At 43.4% G+C, this 24024-nt stretch overlaps 2 protein-coding genes, 1 long non-coding RNA gene and 1 pseudogene across 3 annotated transcripts; all 4 read left to right on the top strand.

The window, feature by feature from the left end:
- Positions 1-5259: 5259 nt before the first annotated feature.
- LOC146549792 (uncharacterized) lies at positions 5260-8735 on the top strand. Its single transcript, XM_085261709.1, is given in 10 exon segments — positions 5260-5633; positions 5635-5754; positions 5756-5789; positions 5791-5887; positions 5957-6134; positions 6136-6318; positions 6320-6875; positions 6922-7766; positions 7768-8036; positions 8710-8735. Coding segments are annotated over 10 exon segments (2682 nt in total).
- A 149-nt stretch (positions 8736-8884) lies between these two features.
- On the top strand, positions 8885-10388 carry LOC146549791 (uncharacterized; annotated as a pseudogene).
- A 3780-nt stretch (positions 10389-14168) lies between these two features.
- LOC146549789 (uncharacterized) lies at positions 14169-23067 on the top strand. Its single transcript, XR_014890348.1, has 3 exons — positions 14169-14546; positions 14675-14769; positions 22010-23067. It is a non-coding gene; the product is annotated as an uncharacterized LOC146549789 (long non-coding RNA).
- Positions 15017-17950, top strand: LOC146549790 (uncharacterized). The gene has a single exon (XM_085261645.1). The coding sequence runs from the start codon at positions 15743-15745 to the stop codon at positions 17948-17950; it is 2208 nt and encodes a 735-aa protein (XP_085117771.1). The 5' UTR covers positions 15017-15742.
- Positions 23068-24024: the final 957 nt, after the last annotated feature.

The following is a 24024-nucleotide window of genomic DNA, read 5'->3' as shown; positions in this document are numbered from 1 at the left end:
CGGAAATATGTTTATTATAGTACAATGAATAAATGATCTTCCTGATACTCCGCTGCACTTCAGATTGGATCGAATGTGAAATACATTTATAATACTTTGTATTGCCCAGCTGTCTTTGGGCCTCCAATCTAAACTGTTGTTTATCCATGATGACTATTTTGGACCCTTTATCCGCCGGTTTTATCACAATGTTTTCATTCTCCTTCAGTTCCCTCAGAGCCTGCCGTTCCTCCCTCGAGAGACCGCCCTCCCCACCCACCTGCGGCCGAAATGAATGAAATAACCGGATATCCCTCTTTATTAGATCTCTGAGCGATTCACTCAAGGTTCCCCACTCCGGCTCCCAAACGGATGGCTGAATAAAGGGCTCTCTACAAAAATCATCATTATCAAAGTAGTCCCTCAACTTTAATCGTCTATGATAATAATGCAAATCACGACGGAGTAGCTCTCGGGAGAAACTACGCGGCTTTGGGCTGAAAGTAAGGCCCTTCTCTAATAGACTTAGTTGTGCTGACGATGGAACAAAAAGCCTGGAAAGGTTTAACACGTTGGAGGAAGAGGACCAACTTAAATCTAGCAGAGGAACAGGATTCATCTCCTCAATCCGCTGCTCCACTCGCGGTTCTATCATCCCTCTAAACCCTCACTAAGTCGCAGGCTTTCGCACCAGCTCCCAAAGATTTTTCCAGCAGTCTCCTTCGTCCAGTGAATACCATCTGCTGTAGTGTGAAAATGTTGCTGTGATATACATGGCAAATAATTGTAATGCGTGCTAATGAAATTATTAATCATGGTGAGATTATACTGCTGAGTTTTGGACAATGACTTGGAGAAATGGACGTGAGCTACAAAAATATCCGCATTCGGAAACGCGATTTTCACACCATTCACCACCCTACGCAATTGCTTGATCGAAGTCTTTTGAGGGTCCTGATCCTTATTATTTAGGCCTATAGATAGCACCACCAGTCCCGTATTGTCACATACCAGTGCTGTCTCCAACAAGTTGAAGAAATGATAGAAATTCGCACCCGGATAGCTCTCCACTTGAATCTGATCGTTATTGAAGGGGGGTATCCTACTTAGATTAGAATCTCCCAAGAAAACTATAGGTTTATTAACCTTAATTCTCCAATCCTGCAGTTTACGACTAACCCGCGCCCGATGGTAAGTTGGCGTATGCCACACCCTCTCCACGCTCTTCGTCTCGGCCCTCGCCCCAATCGACTCTCACCCCTGTGGGCTCGCGTCTGCTGCGATCCTCAGTTTGCTTTTTTGACCCCACGGTTTTAAATTCTTCCACAGAGTCATTGCTCTCATTATCTTCCTCGCTCAGGTGAAAATTGCTTTTAATATTAAAATAGTAGGGATCAGCGCGGTCCAGTGAGTCACTGCTCAAGGCGCCCGCTGGCTCCTGCTGTTGCAGGGCCTCAATCGTCATCTCACCCACTTCCCTAACCCTAACCCTCTGAAGAAGCGACAGCAGTCGCGAAACGTTAGGGATGCCCCTCAGACCAGCGTGAACCAGGGTTGTAACTCCCCCAGAACAAGGTAATTTGGAGTAAAAACTGTTTTTTTAGCCTCACTTTTTTACTGGGAGTAAAACACAATTGGTTCTCCCAATGTGGGCTTAAATTGAATGATTGAACAAGGCAGTGGGTAATTTAAGTCTCCCACTTTTTGGTTTTAAACCTTTTTATTTAAACTAAGCAGGAATAAGCAAAACTAGCCCTCCCAATTCATATTTTACTTTTTTAACTAAGTGGGAGTAAGTTAACATAGCCCTTCTGCTTCAAGAATTATCTTCTGGGGAAAAGGAAAATTAGTTATTGAGCCCTAAACCAGGAAAGTAAGATTTCTTTTAACCCCCTTCTGGATTTTAAGAGGGGAGCTCAAGTGTGTTTTTAAGCCTATATCTTCCTGTGGGAACTACATAAGACTGCAGCCATCCTAAATGAACTCCAACAAAATAGACTATATAAAGGAGTAATATTATGGGGGAAAGGACACGGTTAAAAGAAACCCAAAAAGGTACAGCACACTGTACAGGAACCACGGAGCGGCAGGCGAAGATGAAATGCATTATGGTGAACCGCCCAAGCTGTTACTGGTTATCACGCATACCAGAAGACTGCTTCGGTGTGATCCAGTGGACTCAGGCTACACGTGGAAAGGCAGGTGAGCTCTCCGGTAAGACTCCTTTTGAAATCCAGATGGATGGGGGTTGGAAGAGGGTCGTAAGAGCTGGTCTGAGGGGACAAGCATGGTGGGGCAGGGGGGAGAGGTTGATGGACATTCCATTTTTGAAAGCTAAGATAGGCACTTAACATGTAACACAGAGTATGAGTATGTTCAGGTATCTTTTTATGGGTTGGGGAGGAAGGAGGGAAGGATAGTGAGGGAGGGATTAGGTGTAGCACACATTTTTTTAGGAAGATAGCTAAGATGAGGTTTTATTGGATGTATTATTTATGAAAGATTTTATTGGTCTTTTAACTTTTTTCCCCTTGTTTTTGTATCTGGCCTGGTTAAACATAGACGCCTCCACCACACGGGAAGATATATGACACAATCAAGGTAAATCACAGTCTAAACAGACAAACTATAGGGGAGATGATGAGAAATGTCCAAATATGAGTAATATCCCATGGTACCACACAGATCCCCTTTATTCTAATAGATTAATAAAGTGATACCTTAATTGAGGCAGCATAGTTGAAACTAACATTGCTGCCATTGAAAGAATTAGTCATGGAAACGTGTGGTTGTATTATTAAAGGAGGATGCTGCCACATTGAGGAGAGGGCTAGATTGACTAAAGGGATGTAATTCGGCTAGTTGGCCTTTAGGACCATTCAGGACGAATCTGCAAGAACTTTCAGGCAAAGTGTCCAGTCTGGAGATGCAGCTGGAACAGGAGAGTCAGGAGAAAGAGACGGCCCTGTCAAATCTAGATGTGGAATAAATCAGGACGAATAAATCTAACCGAAAATCGTCCGTTAATGAATATAGCATCCAGATTGACAGCTTCATCAGAGCGGGTCTTTTAGATCTACACAGGACGGCCTGGCAGACATTGGAGGAGTGATTCTTTTATGGGGAAATATGTTTTAAGTCTTTTATGCAATTCGGTGTAAAGAGGGATGATATAGTTCTGTTTTTATTATTTATTAATAATTTTATCCAATTTTATTGGTTTTTATGTTTTTTATAGAATAAATGTAGCCAGCATTGGAGGCTAAATTTTGACACTGACGGGTGGGCTGATCTTCCCTCACTGAGGAAAGTACTAACATTGAGGTGTGAATAAAGAGTTCAACTAAAACTAATATAGTGTGAGTGCTGTGGTTACTAACAGCTGCATGGACTCTGATATTTACTAACACACAAATAAAACAAAAAATGTCATAAAAACCTGAATTCTGTGAGGGTGAGATTCCCCTCATGGAGGTGAGGGAGGCTCACCTGTTGGAGATAAGTCCATTTTAATTCTTTTATGTTTTGTGCTTATATATTAAGCATTGTAGATTTTTTTTCCCTATTGGTTGCATTCACAGAAAATGGGGACTAAAAGCGCTGTATTCCCCTTATATTGTATACATATTAAGATAGCTAAGGCTGACACAGTAGGACGCAGGAGGCAAACAAAGGAGGAACATAAACCACACTGGGACATTGAATGGAGAGTAAGGGTCCAGTCGGCCGCTAGGACCGTGCACCTAAGCTTAAAAAAAGCCAACTAAGCCACAATTCCCTAATACCTAACCCCCTAACCCTAATACCAACAATCCTTTTCTTTAAGCAAATTGGAGCAGCAGACATAAGAGTTGGCGAGCATTATCTTAATGTCATACATTGACTCATTTACACATTCATTCTGGATGTGTAAAGTGCTTTGGGGTCCTTAGGGACTAGTAAAGCCATTTACCATTTATATATACGTTTTGTCTTTTTTGAATGAATGTAATCGCATTACTGATCACTATTGTGAACTAACTACATGTTTGTGTGTAAGTAAAGTCTCTTTGAAGCTCTCATGTTTGCATATTGTTTGAATGTTGTGTAAAATGTAACTAATTAACCTCATACTTTATCATAAATAGAGAATTGTCATGGTCCTGGGTCGGTGACCCAGCGCTTTGAGTTCATGATTATTATTTTCTAGTTTATTCTGATTTTGTATTAGTTCTTGGGATTTGGTTGTCGTGTTTATTTTCCCTACCTGTGTCTCCCTCTGTGCTCTGTACAGGTCCCCGACTTTTGTGTTGTAAAGCAGTCTGTGTGTTTCCTGTTTTACTTTGTAGGTCTGTGTCTCGCTATGCCCATTAGTTCCAGCTGTGTCCCCTCCTGTGTGCCATTTCCTGATTACCTGGTGTTTGTATTTGTGTCTGCCTGTGCTTCTCGTCGTGTCGTCTGTGTTTCTCTGTGTATCTGCCGTGTATTTAATGTTATTCCGTGTTTCTCTGAGTCTCTCTGCTCCTCGCTCCTCGTCCTCCTTTTGTATTAGCTTTTCCAGTTTAGGTTTATGTTCAGTTCTGCCCACACCGTGGTTATTGTGCACTGTAAATAAAACCCACTTGCACCTCCGCCACTGTCTGCTTTTGGATCCTCCTTCCTCAGCTCCACACAACTGCCGCCCCAGCCGTGACAAGAATGGCATATGCTTCCCCAACAAAGTTTGCTGGGATTAATGATCCCGAAGTTGAAGCGTTACGTCAAGAATTTCAACTATAAACTGTAATTAACAAATATTTAAATTGTATTTAGTGTAGAAAAATCTGTTTTTACGCTACATTACCTGTTACAGAGCTGGGCAGGATGCTGTGTTTAGGGTTTCGCTTGCTTGCTTGCTTGCAGTCACTGTTAAGCTGTAGACTTTTATGCAGCTGTTGTTGTGATCTGGCACTATAAACATTAAATTATAGCGGCAGCATCAATTGAAGCGAATAACTGTTTTCTTTGTTATAATCCAAAATATTTTGTAATTTCAGTATGCCTGATTGGACCCAGGGGTGAGCAGAGATGATCTGTATACAAGGTGCCTTCAAGTTCATGCAAAGGCAATGGACCTCTTGGTTCGGCAGGTGCGGCTCAGGCGTGCAGCTGAAAGAAAGGTTTCTGTTTTAAAAGAACAGCTGGATGTCAAAAAAGAAGTGCTGAATAACACTGCCCAGGAGCTGGATGCATTGCAAGCTTCTATTATATTTGCACGTGATGGTAAGTCTTAGTGTATTGTTTGGATGGTATAAACAGTGAATGTTGGCTTACAGTCGGCGCACACCAAGAATCGCCTCTGGTAAGTCCAATGCTAACCCAAATGTTTGCATTTGTGCAGAGAAGTTGCAAGCATCCATTGTTGCTGGGACTGCTGTTCAAGGTGCACCATTCACTTCAGATGTGAATGCCTCAATTGCCCGCAGCGTTGTGGCTGCAATCAAGCATATGATAGCTCCAGTGTGTACATGGAAATGGGAGGATGTTGATGATATATGTGTAGAGGGGTGCCAGTTAGTTAGGTATATAGCTATGGCAAGACAGGACAGTGGCAGCAAGCATAGGGTTTACAGGCTGATAGGACAGCACACTGTGTTTGGTCAAAAATGGAAAGTCGATATTGGCCCGCCAGTTTACAGATTTTGGGCTGTCGGAAGGGGAGGCTGTGTTGTATGGAAAGCAGGAACATCTGTTGAGGGATGGCATGTGTCTGTTGGATCTTCACACTGCAGTTAGTGTCATCATTCATCACATGAATTATTTTGGTGATTGGCACAGCTGTGGCTGTTTTTAAACACATGCCTTGACGACCTGATGCTTTACATCAGAAATCTACAGAAGTCTTTAGATGCACAATGGTATGCTGTTAGCAGCATTTCTGTGCAGGCAGGTCAAGCTGATGTTGACGTGGAGAGCAGTGCAGTATTTGTGGACAAGCATGTTGATACGAATATTACAGCTAAACTTGATAACACTTCTGTCAACCTTGAAACTGTTAATGCTGTCACAGGAGTTGGAGCAGAGGATAGCAGTTGCGTTATAAAGAGTGTGAGAGGATCATTTCCCCAGGCTGATGATCAATTTAAATATGGAGGAGTTCAGTGTATGGCTATAAGTCTGGTTAGCCTGGCAAAACAAAGTTGATAGCGTCCTTTCATGGGAGACAAAAGATCTTGACAGAGTTGTAGTTTTAGGTGACCTTTTGTACATCAATTTGAGAGACTGCAACATGATAAGCACTTCATCCAGTGTGTTGTGTGTCCCCGATTTGCCTAAAAGTTATTGTATTGATGGGCAAAACTTTGAGTTTCAGTATGGAGATTGTTGATGTGCTTGATGGGGAACTCATTGAGAATGGTGTCTACACGACCCTGCAGAGTGGACTGCAAAAGATTTGTGCCATGTATGATACATGTCTTCTGACATTGTGTGGGAATACATGTGCAGTCATTTCTGAGAATGGACAATATGCAGTAGTTGATTCTCATGCACACAGTGCTGTGGGTTTGGTGAGTGAGCAGGGAAGAAGTGTTGTTTTGTGCTTCAGGTCTCTTGAAGATGTGTTCGGACACATCTGCTGGCTGGCAACTGGCCTGAGTCAGAAGCAAAAGCCTTTTGAAGTAGCTGGTGTTTGTGTTAGGTACCTTGTGGCGTCAGAAAGTGCCAGACCCAAAGACAGTTGTGAAGAAACTAGCAAAACCTTTACACCTGAATCAAGTTTTGATTCAACCCAAGATGAACCAGACATCAGTGGTGTTGGCATTGTGGAGTCTTTAATAGAGGCAGAGAGTTGCAAAGCTTCTGGTAAGACCATGACTAGTTCTGAGTATGATTTAGGTTTATTGTGTAATGATGCAACAAGAAAGCGCAAGATTTCAGTGGGTCACAGTGAAGCTAAAAAGTTAACAGTATGATGTGTCTCAGGTTAGTGAAGTGACAAACAACAAGCTGGTGTTTAGTCCCATTTCTGAGTTGGTTTGTCAGGCTTTGTGCACACAGTTTAATGTGGAGTTTGAAAAAATTAGTGTAACAGCATCTACATGTGTTGGTTTGTTAGGTGTTCCATGCAAAAATGAAAGCATAGTGGCAGATGGGAACTGTTTCTTCAGAGCTATTTCTCAGGTTGTGACTGGCACACAAAAGCACCATCGCAAGATAAGATTTGCCATTGTGAAAGAGTTGGAGAGGAATGCTGCAATATATAGAAATATTTTAAGAACAGAGTATTCATCAGTTGCAAACTACATTCAGAAATCTAAAATGAGAAATGTTAACAGCTGGGCTACAGAAGTTGAAATCCAAGCAACTGCAAACAGTTTAGGAGTTGATGTATTTACATTCTATGATGACCGTTGGCTAAAATACAGCTGCAATGGCAAGCTTTTGTCAGTAAAGGGAATATATTTAGAAAATCGTCATGGGAATCATTATGAGACGGTGGTTTGTGTTTATAAGCCTGAACTGCAGACCTGTTATGGCTACTGCAAAACCAGTCCATCTGTTATCGGAGGATACAGCACTAGGTCTCAGAGTAAGGATAAAAGTACTTTTGAGAAAACACAGGATCACACATTTTGTGCAGATGCAGTAGTACTAGATACAGATGCTGATCTTGAGGTTTTGAATGATGAAGGTCAGGGAAAGATTAGCTTTAGTCCTCTTTCTAATGGAGTTGCACATAATTTATGCTGCAAATTTAATGTTGAATTTGAGAAGCAGGATAAAAACGTTCATTCTGTGTATGGTCCTTTAGGTGTTGTTTGTAAAACATAAGGTTGTAGAGGATGGAAATAGTTTCTTCAGGGCTTTATCTCAAATAATCAATGGTTCTCAGAAGAGTCATAAGAAGATAAGGCTTGCTGTTGTAAAGTACATAGAGAATAATGGTGAAAAGTACATGAAGTTTGTGGGAAAAGGTTATGCTTCAATATCAGAGTATGTTTTAAAGTCAAAGATAAAGTATGTTGGACATTCTGCTACTGACACAGAATTTCAGGCTGCAGCAAATGCTTGTGGATTGGACATATTTATATTTAATGGTGACAAATGGAAAATGTACAGCTGCACGAGTACTGTTGTCATAAATGAAGGGATATATTTAATGTGTCAAAATGGTCATTTTGAGCCAGTAATTTGTGTGCAAGATGTTGATATAACAACATAAGATGCGTGTTATTGCTGGTGTCAAATTAAAAAGGCAGCAAATGAAAGAAAAGGCAGAGCAGTCTGATTTTGTGATGACAAATTTTTTAAAGTAAAAGATGGACCAGATTTTGTTTGCTGTGTCTGCCATAGGTTGTTATTTAGACATCAGGTGTTACATTGTCAAAAAAGCTATTATAACAAAACTAAAACTGCAGCACTGATTGCAGAAAAATGTATAACTGAAGACTATTTACACAAATGTAATAAAGATTGTGTAAATCCATGTCACTGGTTGGACACAGCTAAAGCTAAACTGTGGATCTGTTATACATGCCATTATAAAATTAAAAATGAAGTGCCTCCAGAGTCTGTAAAAAATAATTTAGAAGTGCAGCCAATTCCACCTGAATTGGCATGTTTAAATAGCTTAGAACAACATTTAATAGCTTTACATATACCATTTATGAAAATGCTAGTCTTACCTAAGGGTGGACAAAATGGAGTACATGGACCAGTGACATGTGTTCCAGCAAACATTGTAGAAACCAATGTCTTACCCCGTTCTAGCATGGAAGGCTCTTTATTACCAGTAAAACTAAAGCACAAGTTGGCTTACAAAGGCCATTATCAATACCTGTTTGTTGACACTATCCACATAAGACAGGCTTTGCAATATTTAAAAGAGTCAAATGTGCATTATAAAGATGTAGAATTCAATGAAAGTTGGCAAAATCACTTTTGTATGCAACAAGATGAAGCTCTGGAAGAGGAGAGCAATAAAAATGCTGTAAGCAGTGTTGCATCTTCAAATGTTGATGATGAGCTTTTGCATCACAGACAGCAGCACTGTATGTTTCAGGACACATGTCTCATGCCTGTTGATATTGGACAGGAAGCACTAGATCAATATTTTACTATCATATTAAATCTAGCTCCAGCAGAAGGGAATAATCCTGTAAAATTACTTTCTGATCATGCAAATGAAGCCAAATGTTTCCCAGCGTTGTTTCCAAAGGGGGTGAATACGTATCATGAAAACGGAGAGAAGCGTTTGACATTGTCCCGTTGTTTTAATAACCGAATTTTACATGCTGATGGGCAGGTTTGCACAAAATGTCGAATATATCTTTTTTTGCTCAGTATATGTCTGAGATTTAACAGGTTATCTCAAATGTTTCAAAAGCATTGCGACAAGGAAAAGGTGATTGTACATATCAGAACGTTAGCCATGAGTTATTGAAAGATGAAGAGTCTTTGAAGAGGTTGTTGGAGTTTGATGATGGGTACCGTTTTCTTAAGCCTATTAGAGGTACTCCAGCTTTTTGGCAGGCAGCACAGCGTGACCTCTTAGCTTGTGTTTGTCAGCTTGGTATCCCCACTTGGTTTTGTTCATTTTCGTCAGCTGACATGCGATGGACAAATCTTCTTTATAGTATTTTGAATCAGCAAGGTAGAACAGAAACAGTTGAACAGTTAGAGTGAGCAGACAGGTATGATTTGCTGCGTCGAAATCTTGTGACTGCAGCAAGGATGTTTGACTTTTGGTGGCATTGTTTTCTGAAGGAGGTACTCATGTCTCCATTGCATCTGATTGGTAAGATTAAGGATTACTTTTACAGAGTAGAATTTCAACAGCAAGGTTCACCTCATGTGCACTGTCTGTTTTGGATTGAGAATGCTCCGCAGACTGATAAAAATACAGATGAAGAGGTGATTCAGTTTATTGATGAATATGTAACATGTGAATTGCCTTCACAAGATGAAACTTTATGGGACATTGTCTCATTTGTACAACAGCATTCAAAGCGGCATTCTAAAACTTGCAAAAAAAAAAAAAAAAAAAAAAAAAGAACACAGTTTGCCGGTTTAATTTTCCCAGGCCACCATCCAGTCGAACATTTATATGTCGTAGGAAAATTGATGGCGGTGGCGCCACGGCCTCACTGTATCGCGAAAACTCAAAAGCTCCACAATTTAACATGGCCCAGGTGTGTAGTTGACACTGACCAAAGATGAAGCTTATACGACCAAATCCCAAGGAGGAGTTCGAAAAAGTTCGTGGCATGGAAATGGCAAAATTAGAGCCAAAATGTCACCTTCACTACTAAATTATGGACTTCCTGTTGGGTTTGCGTCAATGGGCCCACTGACTTTTTTGTTCATCTTGCCATGATACACATGTGTGCCAGATTTTATACATGTAGCTCAAAATATGTGTTCGTAGGGCTGCTTTTAACAAGGCATAGGTGGTGCTACAGAGCCAGTTTCACATGCTCATATGTAAAACCATGAAAATACAAAATTTTTCACCAGACCTGGCATGTGTGCAAAATTTCACGAGTTTTTGAGCATGTTTAGGCCCCCAAAAAGGCCCTTGTTTTGCCTGATTAATAATAAGAAACGGAGCAGATACAATAGGGCCTTCGCACTCTCAGTGCTCGGGCCCTAATTAAGCAGTTTCCTATCAAAATTGCTTAATAAACATTTATTTTGTTTATTTTTATTTTATTAATATTTTCCTTAAATGTGTCAAATATATATTTTCTCATCAAAATGTCCACTGAGCTGTGAGCCAGCGGGCGGCAATGCGCCTTAACATTGGTTGCCAACCAAGAAGAAGCAGCTGTGAGCCAGGAGGGAGGGGGTGAGCGAGTGATTCGTTCGCTCTATGATTCAGCACAGGGAAGGGAGGGGGTGAGTAGCTCAAATTAGAGGTCTGCGCGGGAATGTTTTTTTAGTCCCGCTCCCGCCCGCTCCCGCAAGGTTTTGTACCGCACCCGACCGCTCCCGCTGTATATTCAGTCTTTGTTCACCCGCTGCCCGCTTAGAATAATTTTCTACCCGACCCGACCGTTCCCGCTAAATTTAGATCTGGTTTCCAAAATCTCACATTTAAATGGGGTACCACCAAAAAATAGAGATAACAGATAAAACTGCAGGTTGTGCAATGATTGTATTTATTTTTCTTAAACAAGATGCATTTATCTGTCAACATGCAACATTTATCTTTTAACATGGAAAACGTGTTGCAAAAATAAAATAAATAAAAACGAATACAGCATTGTGGCCTACTTGTTATTTTTATGTAAAATACAAACGTAACATTTTTCTGTCAACACAGTAGGGAAAGTGTCGCGAAAAAAAAAAGTCACTTAAAATTGTAAACAAAAGAACAAAATAGTTGGCCACTGCGAAATTAAATGGTTGTTTAAACTATCAGTTTAACGAAAAAATGTCCCAATGTCGAATTCAAGGTCTCTCCTACAAAAGAAAATATGCATATATAAATACAACAATAAACGACATCTCAAAATTATAAACTATTAATCAAATGAACGAAACTTACTTAAAAAATCCAAATTATTTTAAATTTCCATGCAGGAAAAGAATGTCACTGACTGATGAGGGTTTCAGTACTGAACGTCTCTCCTCCAAAATCCGACCACAAAGGCTGAATGCTCTCTCGGAAGGTGCACTCGTTGCCGGGATGCAGAGGACAAATCTTGCAAGGTTGCTCAGGGCAGGGAACTGGGAACTGTTGGAATTCCACCACTGCAAAATGTTTTGTTGACTTGATAATTCAAGTTTCATGGTCCTGTACTCCTGAATCTGAACATCTAGTGATTTTGATCCACATGATTCTTCCTCTTCCTCCCAATCTGAAAATTTATGAAGAACAGTAGGCCTTTTGGCAGGTGTTGGTTCAACATCCTCATCATGTGCATGATCAAACTTTAAATCTTCGATCATCTCCTTGACTCCCTGTATCACATTCTGTCGCCCTCTTTCATCTAACATTCTCAGACCTCGCAGATTTGGTGTCAGAAAGGTTGCTATTTTATAAAGCATGTGAACAGAATGGGATGAAGTGCTGTCTGCTGACAGTAATTCTTTCAGCCGTGTTACACAGACGGTTGCAATTTCAGAGAGCAGAAGGTCTTTTGTGGCTGATGTACAGTGCTCAATTAATCGCACAGACCACGGAAGAACAAGTGAGGCACTGGGAGCTGTGTTATCAGTTTCCAAGTCGTCAGTTGCCTCTTTGAAGGGTTTTAGGAATGATACTAGTAACTTAAGAGTACTGATGCTAATGCGTCCGATCTTGTCATAATTATTGCTCTCAGTCAGCACAGATGCAATGTCTTCGTACTGTTCCAAGACAGAATTTAACATGTCAAAGTTAGAGTTCCATCGTGTCTCTATGGATTGTTTCAGTGACTTTTTAAGCTTGCCCTGCTGTCCTGAGTGTTTGAAATATGTAACCAACTTTTTAACATCAGTCAGAAGGCTAGCGATCTCTGGAGACTTTTCGATTATGGCAGGACCAAACGCACTGGAGAGAGTCACGTTTAGTATGTGCGCTGTGCAGTTTAGCCTCGTGTATTCTCGTAAGGCACTGATCATGTTGGCTCCACGATCTGTGACAAAAATAATCTTTTTGCCCATGTCTGTCGCATCAATGCCAAACACTCTGAGATTCTGCAGCAGGTGCCTTCGAATGTTTTCACCTGTCTTTGAGGTGCTTGGGTCAAAAGGGGCAGCAAAAAGCACTCTTGAATGTAGCGCAGATTGCTCATTAACGTAATGGATGGTTGCAGACAAAAAGGACGTTTTTCGATATGTTTCTGTCCATATGTCTGCTGTAACAGCGCATCCAAACTTCGATATTGTTGCAGTGATTTCCTCCACAACATGTTTACGTAGACTCTGAGCCCTCATTTCAACATTTCTTGACACCGTTGTGGGGTGTGGTAGTATCTCACAGACATCGAATTTTCCTATTCTTGCTGCTGTGTCGACCAAATGTTGGGCCAGCTGTGTGAAGCCTTTTCCAGAGATGGTATCATACGGTCGAATGTCTTGGCAAACAAACTGAACACATTTGTCTCTGGTTTCTTTTTTAAACTTCTCTGGCACCAGCAAAGATTTAGTAAATGCCAGTTTTGTTTGCCCCTTTGTGATGGGACATGAGTGCCGCCTTAAACCTGAGGTTCCAGTCTTGTGACTGCAAAAGGGTAAAACTTTGAGGCATTTATCGCATTGTACAAAGGGTAATTTTTTTCCATTTGCGTCTATGACGCATGAAAAAGACTCCCATACATCAGACTTGCCTGATGTGGGTTTCCTTAAAGTAAACTGACCGTTGTCTAATCCCAGCTGAACGTCCTTCAAGGAAATTGCATCTTCAGTTTGCTCTGCCATGTTGGTAAAGCGCGCTCTGATGCAGGTGATGCGCGCACAGAGTCACAGACTGTGCAAGTAAAATGCACGTGCAAAAAGCACTGATCCATGCGCTCAGTGCGTGTAACAGGCGTGAGCACTGGCTGTACCAGTGCTCAATTAGAATGAGGAAATCACAGATATGCTGTTCCGAAAAAATGTCGGGCACGCTATATTTTCAGACCGCGCGCTCCCGTTCAAATTACACCAGAGTTACCGACCGCTACCGCATTTTATTTGGAAATTTATTCCCGCGCCGCAAGAAATCTGGTCGGGTCCCGCGGCTCCCGCGGGACAGCCGCGGGAATGCAGACCTCTAGCTCAAATGTGCTGTTAGCATGTTAGCAGAGCGATGCTACTGTGAACCGAGGAGGTATTGTCTTGATGTGAGCTTCTACTCAGGGTTTTTTCTTCCAGTTCAGAGCTGAGGTTTTTTTTTGTTAAGATACTGGATGTTGTGTTTTTTCTCCACAATTTTAATTATAAGCTAGATACATTGCTGCTAACAGCAACAGGGATGAGTCAGTGAGTCAGTTGGGCTTGTAAATCATGATTCAAGTGATTCTCCAGTATTGAACGATTCATTCATGATTCGCGCATCACTAGTTGTTTGAGTTTTATTGAAGTTCTTTTGTTTCAGCTACATTTCATGATTTACGGCAACCTTTTTTTAATATCGCAATTTGTTCTTTGTATGCTCTGTCTGAATTAAGTTATGTGCTTATTTGCCACATATGCACACAGTCTCCTTCATGGATCATAAGATGTGAAGTTTAGTTGGGACCGGAATTGAAGAAAATATAATCTGATCAAACACTATTCAGCTTTAAATATTGTTCAGCTTTAAAGTTACTGTGCAACTGTGTAATAAAAATGTGCTCACGACTTTGGCCTTGAGAGCGATAAGAAGCGATCGCCTCATCCTGCAGGTGCAAGATATCTGCAAGCGAAGAGACTAGAACACCCAAGGCCGATTTCCTTTTATGGAGTTGTTTTTCTGCTAATGCAGCACTTTCCTCACAACCCCCTCCTGTAAGTTTTAGAGAATATATACCCATCCTCACAGCAAATCTTAGGAATCTCCTGATGTGAGCTGTGTTGAGAGGTTGTCTCTGTCTCAATAAAAGTTCACTGATTCCCCATCTGCCGCAGGTGTCCGGTTGTCTTCATTCTCCGCCAGCCTGGTTAAGTCAATTCCTCCTTAACATCTAAAAGAACCTATTTAATGAAGGAAGACGGGTTCACTTTGTGTTTAATATTATTCTATTGCTGTTGTTGTTTTTTTGTATCCTTCAATTGGCGTCACGAACAGGATCCGCTCCAGGTCAACTGGAACGGATGGGAGGACTTCGGCCGTGGTCTGAGTGAACGGAGTTTGGACAAAAGCTGTGTGCACACAAAAACAAGGTAAGCAGACCTTTTATTTCTGCTATATTGAACATTATAAAAATACTTAGTGTCCAAACTCCTAGTAATTCATAACCAAAATTGTCTGGCTTACTTAAGGCTTGTTGAGAATCAGACAAGTGAATAAGAAATAAGTGAATAAGAGATAAGTGAATAAGAAATAAGTGAATAAGTGAATAAAGATAAGAGTGAACTGAGGTCTGACCACGGTTGCAGCCGACGGGTTGCTCTCCGGTGTCGGATACATACCTCAGTGCAGGTCTGGGACCTTGAAAGGGTTTATTAGTAACGCCTTTCTAAACAAATTAAAAGGTTAAAGGCCTTGAGAATATTTTTTAGTAATATTCTCTAAACTACAGAAGGGTTAGGAAGGCCCAGAGGACTTTATTAGAAAAGATCCTCTAAAACTTAAAAAGGAGAAGTACTGGTTGGAGTCCAAAGGAGGGGTCCCTTTGATCAATAGGAGAAAACGGATCTCTTCTTAAAACCCCGATGATTTTAGTGTTTTAAATGTTTTGATGTTCTGTTTGATATTGGACACACATAAATACACGCTGAATGCTTGCTGTGGAACACTGGGCAGGACAGTTTGGTTCTCCGTTGTTCACAGATTACACAATTAAAGGAACTAGGTTCCTCTTTTGGTTAAAATAATACACCACACATAGAATTTTTTTACACATTTATTACATACATAAGGAGGGTAATGAGTGACTGCAGGTAATGTATGAAGTGTGAATGAGACGTGTGAACAAGGTGACAACCAACTAGCACCCCTATCAGGAAGCTCTAGGCAAGGTTACCCGCCAGACTCCGGTTTGGTAGAAGCTTGGTAACACCTGAAGGGATATTTCAGTGCTGACTCACCTTTAAAGCAGCGCCCCAGCTGTTAGTGCCTAACAGAGGCAGAAACCCAGCTGGCCCAAATTCTCCTTTAAAATCAATAAAAGAACACTCCTCCATTGACAGTAAAATGGATGGAGAATTAGATCGAGAAACTAATGATGATGGTTGGGGTCCCGGTGTTATTCTTAGCACATTGGGAGAACAATTAACATGTGTTGAGACAGTCATCAACTCCACACACCAGCCTAAAGAAGCAAAAAAGCAGAAAGAGTCATTGAGGAAAACAGCTGAAAGGTTAATGAAAGAAAAGGGAAAGGACGAGGGGAGTAGTGGTAACTGGGGAATAATTTGGCAGAATAAGGCTATGCAGGCAAAAGAGAAAGAGGAAGAAGCCAACTCAGCAGCAGCAGGTGCAGGTGTGATGAGCGGGGTGAGACACAGAAAGGAAGCAGATAAGCACGCAGGCCGCAAAGCTAAATTTAATCACTGGGTGTGTTTATGGGAAACTGCAAAACCACACATGAAGAAAAATAGGTCTCAGCCACCTCCCTATTCTGCCTCAACTCCTCCCTCAGCAGGCATATATCCGGTACTTAATATCTCTGGTGGAATAATGACTATTGGAGAAGAACCGCCCGTAGCTCCAACTCCCATAGATACCAAGCATTTTTGCCCAGGAAGCTCCTCTCTGTCGGCGACATCCTCAGCTAGTAGTAGAGCCCCCTCTTCTATGTCCCATTGTTTTGGAACCGGATCTGAGGGCCTAACTGACCCCCCTGCGAGCGCACCATTTGCGGTTCGAATGAACAGACAGGAACCCACTGAACAACAATTAACTGATCAAGAAGCAGCATTACGCAGCTGCTTAAATGAACATAGGTCAGTGGTCCAGGTGAATAATCGTGTTGCGTCAGCCCCTCTTTCCCGGTCCAACCCCTTTGCCAGCACTCCTGTCGCTGTTAAAGGAGATCTGACCGCTACTGCAAAAACTGAGCCTGGCACTTCACCAAATGTCACAGTTACCATGTCTTTGGTGGGCCGTCAGGATCCGGAAACACAGATGAGTTTAGCCCACGTTTTTGCTGACACTGCTACCCCACCAGGCGGGGAAGAAACTGAGGATACTGATGATGAACTCAGTGACCTTAACAATACACCCCCCTCTACCCCTCCCAGTTTAGGATATCAGACTAGATCTAAGGGCCCTGTGCCTCAGCCTCCAGGCATATTTCCCCTGGTCCAGACTAAAGCGCAACGTAGACCAGTGTATCAACCTTATTCATTCGGAGATGTCCAGGCCCTAGTGGACAAACTCCCTGACATAACGGAGGGAGGGAATGCCTGGTTGGCTGGTTTGGATAAATACACAGCTGGACAGGACCTTGCACTGGGAGATTTTAGAGCTATTATAACTAGGTGCACATCCCGATCTCAGGCAGCGGACCTGGAACAAAATGCGGGTACTACCATGCATGAGAACGAGGTGCCACTAATGCAGGCCTTGAGGTTTATTGGACCGGCCCTGCGCAAACAATTCCCACCCAAAAATCAAGGCACCTTACAGAAATTTAAATGGGAGGGAAAGCAAAATCCCACCCATTATCTAAATCAGGCTGTTGAAGACTGGGTGAACCATACAGGTCATCACCCCAGTAGGACTTGTTCACAGAGCATGTGGTTTAGAAGGGCGGTGCTGAGGGGCATTCCGGAGTCAGTAAGCCAGAAAATGGAGGATAATCCTGATTTGCAGGACTGTGACTTTGCAATCTGGAAGAAACATTTGATTTTTAATCTTAACAAAGTGCAGATTAAGTCTGATGATAAAGCGGAGAGCGTCGAAGATTTACAGTTGCAACTGTTGAAGGTTCAGCTGCAGAAAGCTAAAAACGACCTGGGTGGAAAAGGTGACAAGCCTAAAAAGCAGCTTGTGGCCGCTGCGGCTCCCCCTCCTGGTCCAGTTGCCCCTGATTTGTATCCGAACCCATGGCCAACTGATCCACAGCCCCCCCAGTATGGTGCTTATCACTCCCCGGCCCCTTATGGGCAGAGAGGTTCCCCATTTGGAGGAAACAGAGGTGGTTTCAGGGGAAGGGGTCAGATGGGAGGTGGTAGGGGAGGCCAGATGTATGTTTGTTTCCGGTGTGGACAACCTGGACACTGGGCTAAAGCGTGCCCTTTGAACCCGGCTGCTGGAAGAGGCAGGGGAGCCCGTGGTGGGCCCTATCAGCATCCTGGCCACAGAGGTGGACCTCGTGGTGCTGTAGTTGGAGTGCCCCCGGCCCCACAGATGCCTGTGATGGGGTGGGAGTACTACGAGGGTGGTCCCCAGCTATAGGACACCCCACAGACTGCCCAGGACGGTGAAGGGACAACGGCGGACCCTATGCTGTCCATAACTGTAGATAGAAGAAGAAGCAGCTTTTTAGTGGACACTGGAGCTACGTACTCCACCATTAAGGATGTTGCTCGTGAAAGACTTACTGACAGAGTGATTACAGTGGTGGGCATATCTGGGGAACCTAAAACTCTGCCTTACACCGTGCCCCTCCCCACAACGGTTGGAGATCAGACCTTGTTACACAGCTATGTTTGTTCAAAACAGGCGCCTGTGAATTTACTGGGAAGAGACTTGTTGATTAAATTAGGAGCCACAATACTCTGCTCTTCACAAGGCCTAACTGTGACTCTCCCTACTGGGGTTGTACTTCCCTGCTCTGATGGGCCAGAGGGAGGTGGTCAGTTTCTGCTGCAACCCTCCTCCTGTTTGGCGGACTCTGCTGACATCTACTGGGCATTATTGGAAGTTGAAACACCTGCTGAACCAGGAGTTTGGACTGCTTTTCAGCAATGGCGGCCGTGGCTCTCACTCCTACATCCTTATGTCCCTCCCCCTGACCCACCTCATGTTACACTGTTTTATGACAGGCATGACACCACCTGGTACCAGCACATGTTCCAAAAGCAGTGTGAGGGGCGGGCTTGGTCTCTGAACATGTCGTGCATTTTTGCGGCACCGGAGGGAGTGGCAGCAGCGGTTACTTTTACAACAGATCAATTACAGTGGTACATGATGTCTGATGAGGCAGCTCCCCATGTGTCACTGGCCTTACATCCTGGACACCAGGCTAAGGAGCTGGGTGGAATGGTTAAACGTTCCCTTGCGGCCACTGACTGGACACCTACAAAACTCCCACAGGTTTTGTTTTCTCCATCTACCAAGACATACCAAATTTTAAATGATTGCTTTAATTCCTCAACACTGCAACATGGAGTGGTCAGCGGGTCACATGGAAGAGAACACACAGACCACTGTGATGCTGCGCCTTTACTCGACTCTCTTCCAGATTGTTTGTGGTCCCTTGGACCCACAGATGTAGGTTTAGTTGATGTGGAGCCAATCTCTTTTCAACTGTCATCTGCTACCCCTTTGTGGCAGCCTCAGTACCCACACAGACCGGAGGCTGAGGCTGGGATTGCAGAAACAATTTCTGGTTTGGTCACTGCCGGTGTCTTGGAGCCCTCCTGCTCTAAGTGGAACACGCCCATCCTACCCGTTGAGAAAAAAGGCACGGGGAAGTTCAGAATGGCACATGATTTGAGAAGGATTAATGCCTTACTTGGCACTCCTACTTTGCCTGTGCCTAATCCTTATGTTGCCTTGACCAACCTCCCACCATCTCATGCCTGGTTCACCTGCATTGACTTGGCTAATGCCTTTTTCTGCCTCCCACTTCGTGAGTCACTGCGTGACATTTTCTCATTTACATTTAGAGGCCGACAATGGCGTTACACTCGCTTACCACAGGGATTTGCCCTCTCCCCAGGACTGTTTAATCAGTGTTTGAAAGAACTTTTACAAACCAGCCCACTACCATCTGACTGTATGTTAATACAATATGTGGATGACCTTTTGCTGTCTGCCCCCACGGCTGACATCTGTTTGGAGGCCACCAGAGTGGTACTTCACCACCTGGCCAACACAGGTTTTAAAGTGAGCAAAAACAAACTACAGATTGCAAGAAAACAGGTTTCTTTTCTAGGCCGCATGGTCTCACAGTCCGGTATTTCCTTGTCCCCAGAACACAGGAACTCCATTTTGCACCATCCAAAACCTCTAACTGTAAAAGACATGTTGTCATTTTTGGGCCTGACTGGTTACAGCAGGACCTATGTCCCAGACTATGTTGGCCTTACTTCCCCTTTGCGCGTTTTGGTAAATGAACAAGGCATGAGAAACCTCTCTGCTCCCCTCTCATGGACTACAGAAACAGAACAGGCGTTTATAAAGTTAAAACAACAGCTTTCTGTCGCCTCTGACCTTGCTGTGCCAGATTATGCTTTGCCTTTTCATCTTGATGTTTCTGGAACTGGAACCCATATCAATGGTATCCTGTTCCAGAAAAAAGGGGGAGAGAGAAAAGTGTTGACATATGTAAGCGTAATGCTTGACAACACTGAAAAACGCCACCCACCGTGCACACAACACGTTTCTGGACTTGCAAAAATCATTCAGAAAACAGCACACATAGTGATGAACCACCCACTAAAAATTTTGACATCACACAGTGTGGTGGCCTACGTCTCCTCACAGGCCTTCACACTCACTTCACTCAGGCAGAGACGCCTCAGTACCATTTTGGAAGCACCACACATCACCTACTCACATGAAGGCATAAACATGGCTGATCACATGGGATCAGGGGAACCACATATGTGTGAAGAGGTTGTGCAGGTACAGGAGAAAATCAGGCCAGATTTGCAGGCAGAACCTCTAATGGATGCAGAAAAAGATTGGTTCACAGATGGATGTTGTTTCAGAACTGAAAGTGGAATGTTGAAGGCTGCATGGGCAATAGTGGAACAGACAGACATGAGATGGAAAACAGTGAAAGCAGAGCAGTTGACAGGACAACAGTCTGCACAGAGAGCTGAACTGAGAGCGGTGATTGAAGCCTTAAGGATGGGAAAGGGACAGAAAGTGAATATATACAGTGATTCAGCTTATGCTGTGGGAGCAGTGCATGTGGAGCTCAAGCAGTGGCTAAGAGCTGGTTTTTTGACAGCCAGCGGAAAGCCTATTAAACATGAGATAGAAATGAGGGAATTAGCGGAAGCACTGTTGTTACCTGTTAAGGTGGCAGTGGTAAAATGCAAAGGACACAGTGCCGGATTGGACTTAGTGGCATTAGGTAACAAACAGGCCGACTTAGTAGCTAAGCAGACAGCTGGTTACTTACCCTCCCTGATTATGGTAATGGACCCAGAAGCCACACCCCCTCCAGAAAGACCACCCATACAACTAGGCCTAGCCACAATCAGAGAGTTACAGGACAAAGCCAGCCCCCAGGAAAAATCATTATGGGTAACAAGAGGGGCCACAAACACAGATGTTTGGCGTGGCCCAGATGGAAGGCCCATTCTACCGCCAGGGGTCAGACAGACAGCAATGGAAGAGGCACATGGAGTGGGGCATGTGGGACCTGCACAAATGATGAGGAACTTAGCCGCCTGGTGGCACCCTTATCTAAAAGACATGACAAAATACATGGTTAAAACCTGTAAGGAGTGCAACCAATTTGGAATCAAGCCCGCCTTCAAGCCAATAGCAGGGTACTTCCCCATCCCACTTTGCCCAGGGAAAGAAATAATCATTGATTACACAGACATGGTGGACAGAGTAGGTAGTTACAGGTACCTGCTGGTGGCTGTGGATGCATTTTCAGGTTGGCCAGAAGCCTGGCCGACAGCAAGTGAAAACAGTAGAACTGTGGTGAAGTGTCTGATTAATCATTATATACCACAGCATGGGTTTCCCGAGGTCATAAGGTCGGACAATGGTTCACATTTCAGGAACCACGATCTGCAGAGGGTTGAAGCCGCATTAGGTTTGAAACATAAGTTTGGCTCAGTTTACCACCCCCAATCCCAGGGGAAAGTGGAAAGGATGAATCAAACTCTAAAAACTAAATTGGCTAAAATCTGTGCACAGACCAAATTAGATTGGGTTAAGGCATTGCCTCTTGCATTAATGTCCATAAGATGCTCAGTAAATCAAACCTCTGGTTACACTCCATTTGAGTTGGAGCATGGCAGGCCTTTTCCTGGCCCCTCCTCTCGCCTGTTAATGTCGGATGAAGCTGATTCAGACCTCGATCCGAGGACATATTATAACATGCTCCGCAGTTTTGTTGCCCAGTATTCCTCACAGGTCGCTGAAAGAAACCAGCAAGAGCTGAAAGAGGCGGCTACACCTGGAATGGACTACGTCCTCCTGAAAGTCACAAAGAGAAAGTGGGCTGAGCCTCGCTGGACAGGCCCTTACCGCATAACAGAGCGGACCTCCCACGCTGTCAGGCTCGAAGGGAAAGGTGACACCTGGTTTCATCACACACAGTGCGCTGCTGCCACCGAACCAGGAAGAACCTTGAGAGAGGTGCAGAAGGACCTGTCAGAAGGAGCTGCAACAGCATCACCAACCACTTGAGGGAGCCAAAACTCAACCTACAAGCCGGCTGGTTACAAAAGGGGGTGTTCTTCATACTGAACTAAACATTTTTATTTTTCTATTTTTAACATCTTTTATGACTTTGCTTTTATATTGGCTTGAGTTTTTAAGATTTACATTTTACATTGCAATAGTTTTAACCGCTGAAAGCTCATTTAAAGTTGTGTCACTGATACTTTTTGTTGCTCTTTAACTCCTAGAACACGCCCTTGGCGAGGTGGGGGGAACTGGACCACCTTTCTGTGCCCCATCATCCTCTATTAGAAGACATCCAAGCTAAGTAAACATGTCTTGGCCCTTTCCCCCTGAAATGACAGGCAGGCAAAGATGTTGCGTCTTTGTTTGCTTCCTGGCCCTGGGTCTCATTCCCATTGGCATAATCCTGATCTGTGAAGGGCCCCCGACACTTCTGACACCTTCAAGTTCAAAAGCTTCGCCCCCTTCTGACAGTCCCAATCTGACAAATGTAGCCCCTAGGGTCTTGCCCACCACTTCCTCTCCAGTTTTGCCCACGCCCGATCCATTTAGAAAGAAACGAGACACGGTTACCTCCTGTACCCCAAGTACGACTAGAATGATTACTCTCTGTGTCCCCAACAATAAAAGTTGGGTAGTCGAAATAGATTTCGCTAGCTTCCCAGTCACTCCCGTCACCAAAGACCAAGGGGGGGATCTTTTTAACCTTGCAGTACATCTCTCCTCCTCAGTGTGGTATATAACCCTGGGAGGTTGGCATCAGTGGAAGTGGTCCAGTTTAGTGTCAGAAACGGACCTCGATTGGTCCAAGCACTCTAGGGGTCAGGCTTTGCACTGGAGAAACCAAAATATGCTCAGAATAGCAAAAAAACCGGATCTTTCAGGCTTAATTTTTACCCTAAAGGATCTGGCCTTGACCTCCTGTCAACAATTTATACTTGCCCCTTGGACTGATCGCACCGCCCTGTATTGGCAAATATAAGGCCCTTGTAGCTTCCATCCTAGTTTCCATCTCAGTTTTTGTGGCTGTCCTAGTCACCTGCGGTTGCTGTTGTATTCCATGCATTCGATCCCTCTTCCAGAGACTGATTGTTACAGCTCTCACTCCTGAGGATAAGGATCTCGCCCGGCAGATGCCTTTATTGGCTAGTCAACTTCCCACCTCCTCGCCAACGGATGATGAAAACTCTGATCGTGAGGGTGACGAACATTATCGTCTTTCTCTTGTTTAAATGCTTCTAGAATGGTTGTTTCTCTGTGGTGTTTTGTATTAGGCTTGTTATTAATTGTTTCCCTCACCCACTTCCTCTTGAAGGATATATCTGGTTGAACTGTGTCTGGTCGGGTTGTGAGGGTTAAGCGATGTTCTCAGGGTCTCCGGACTTAAGCCTGAGCGAATGTGTACTCCCACCACTGGATATAAATTGTTTTTTTTCCACACCCCTTCCTCACGTTTTACCATATTCACTTTTGAATGTCCTTAACAGTTACCGTTCTGGGTTTATTTTACGGTTGATTTATTCTTTCACATTTTCACGTTTATATCTCTCATTATTATAGTATACTCTGTACTCTCCACATTTTTATCATTACTTATGCTTTTTGGTTGCTGGGTTACAGGAACTGTTAATTTTGTGTCACTACCCTGGTTGCACTGACTCGTTGTATCCTTGGGTGCAGGACAGCTGTTACTGCTTTCGTCGGGAACCGAGACTGCTTGCAGCCGACCCCTGGGCAGGGTGGTGCCTGGACTCTTTTCTCCTCATCTGCAATGACAGATAAAGACAAATGATAAGACCCGAGGAGTTTTTCGAGCCAGGCTTCGACACGTCTCTGTGTTCCTTTGAATGTTACTTATTTTTGTGTGTTGACCCATTTAAGATGGGTCAAAAGGGGGATTTGAAGAAAATATAATCTGATCAAACACT

The sequence above is a fragment of the Mchenga conophoros genome, linkage group LG22, assembly GCF_057382185.1.
Source record: "Mchenga conophoros isolate Kocher_MC1m ecotype Shallow Benthic linkage group LG22, M_conophoros_male_GT1.1, whole genome shotgun sequence".
NCBI lineage: Eukaryota > Metazoa > Chordata > Actinopteri > Cichliformes > Cichlidae > Mchenga > Mchenga conophoros.
The sequence above is the reverse complement of the archived record's forward strand: the minus strand, read 5'-3'. Positions and strand labels throughout refer to the sequence as shown.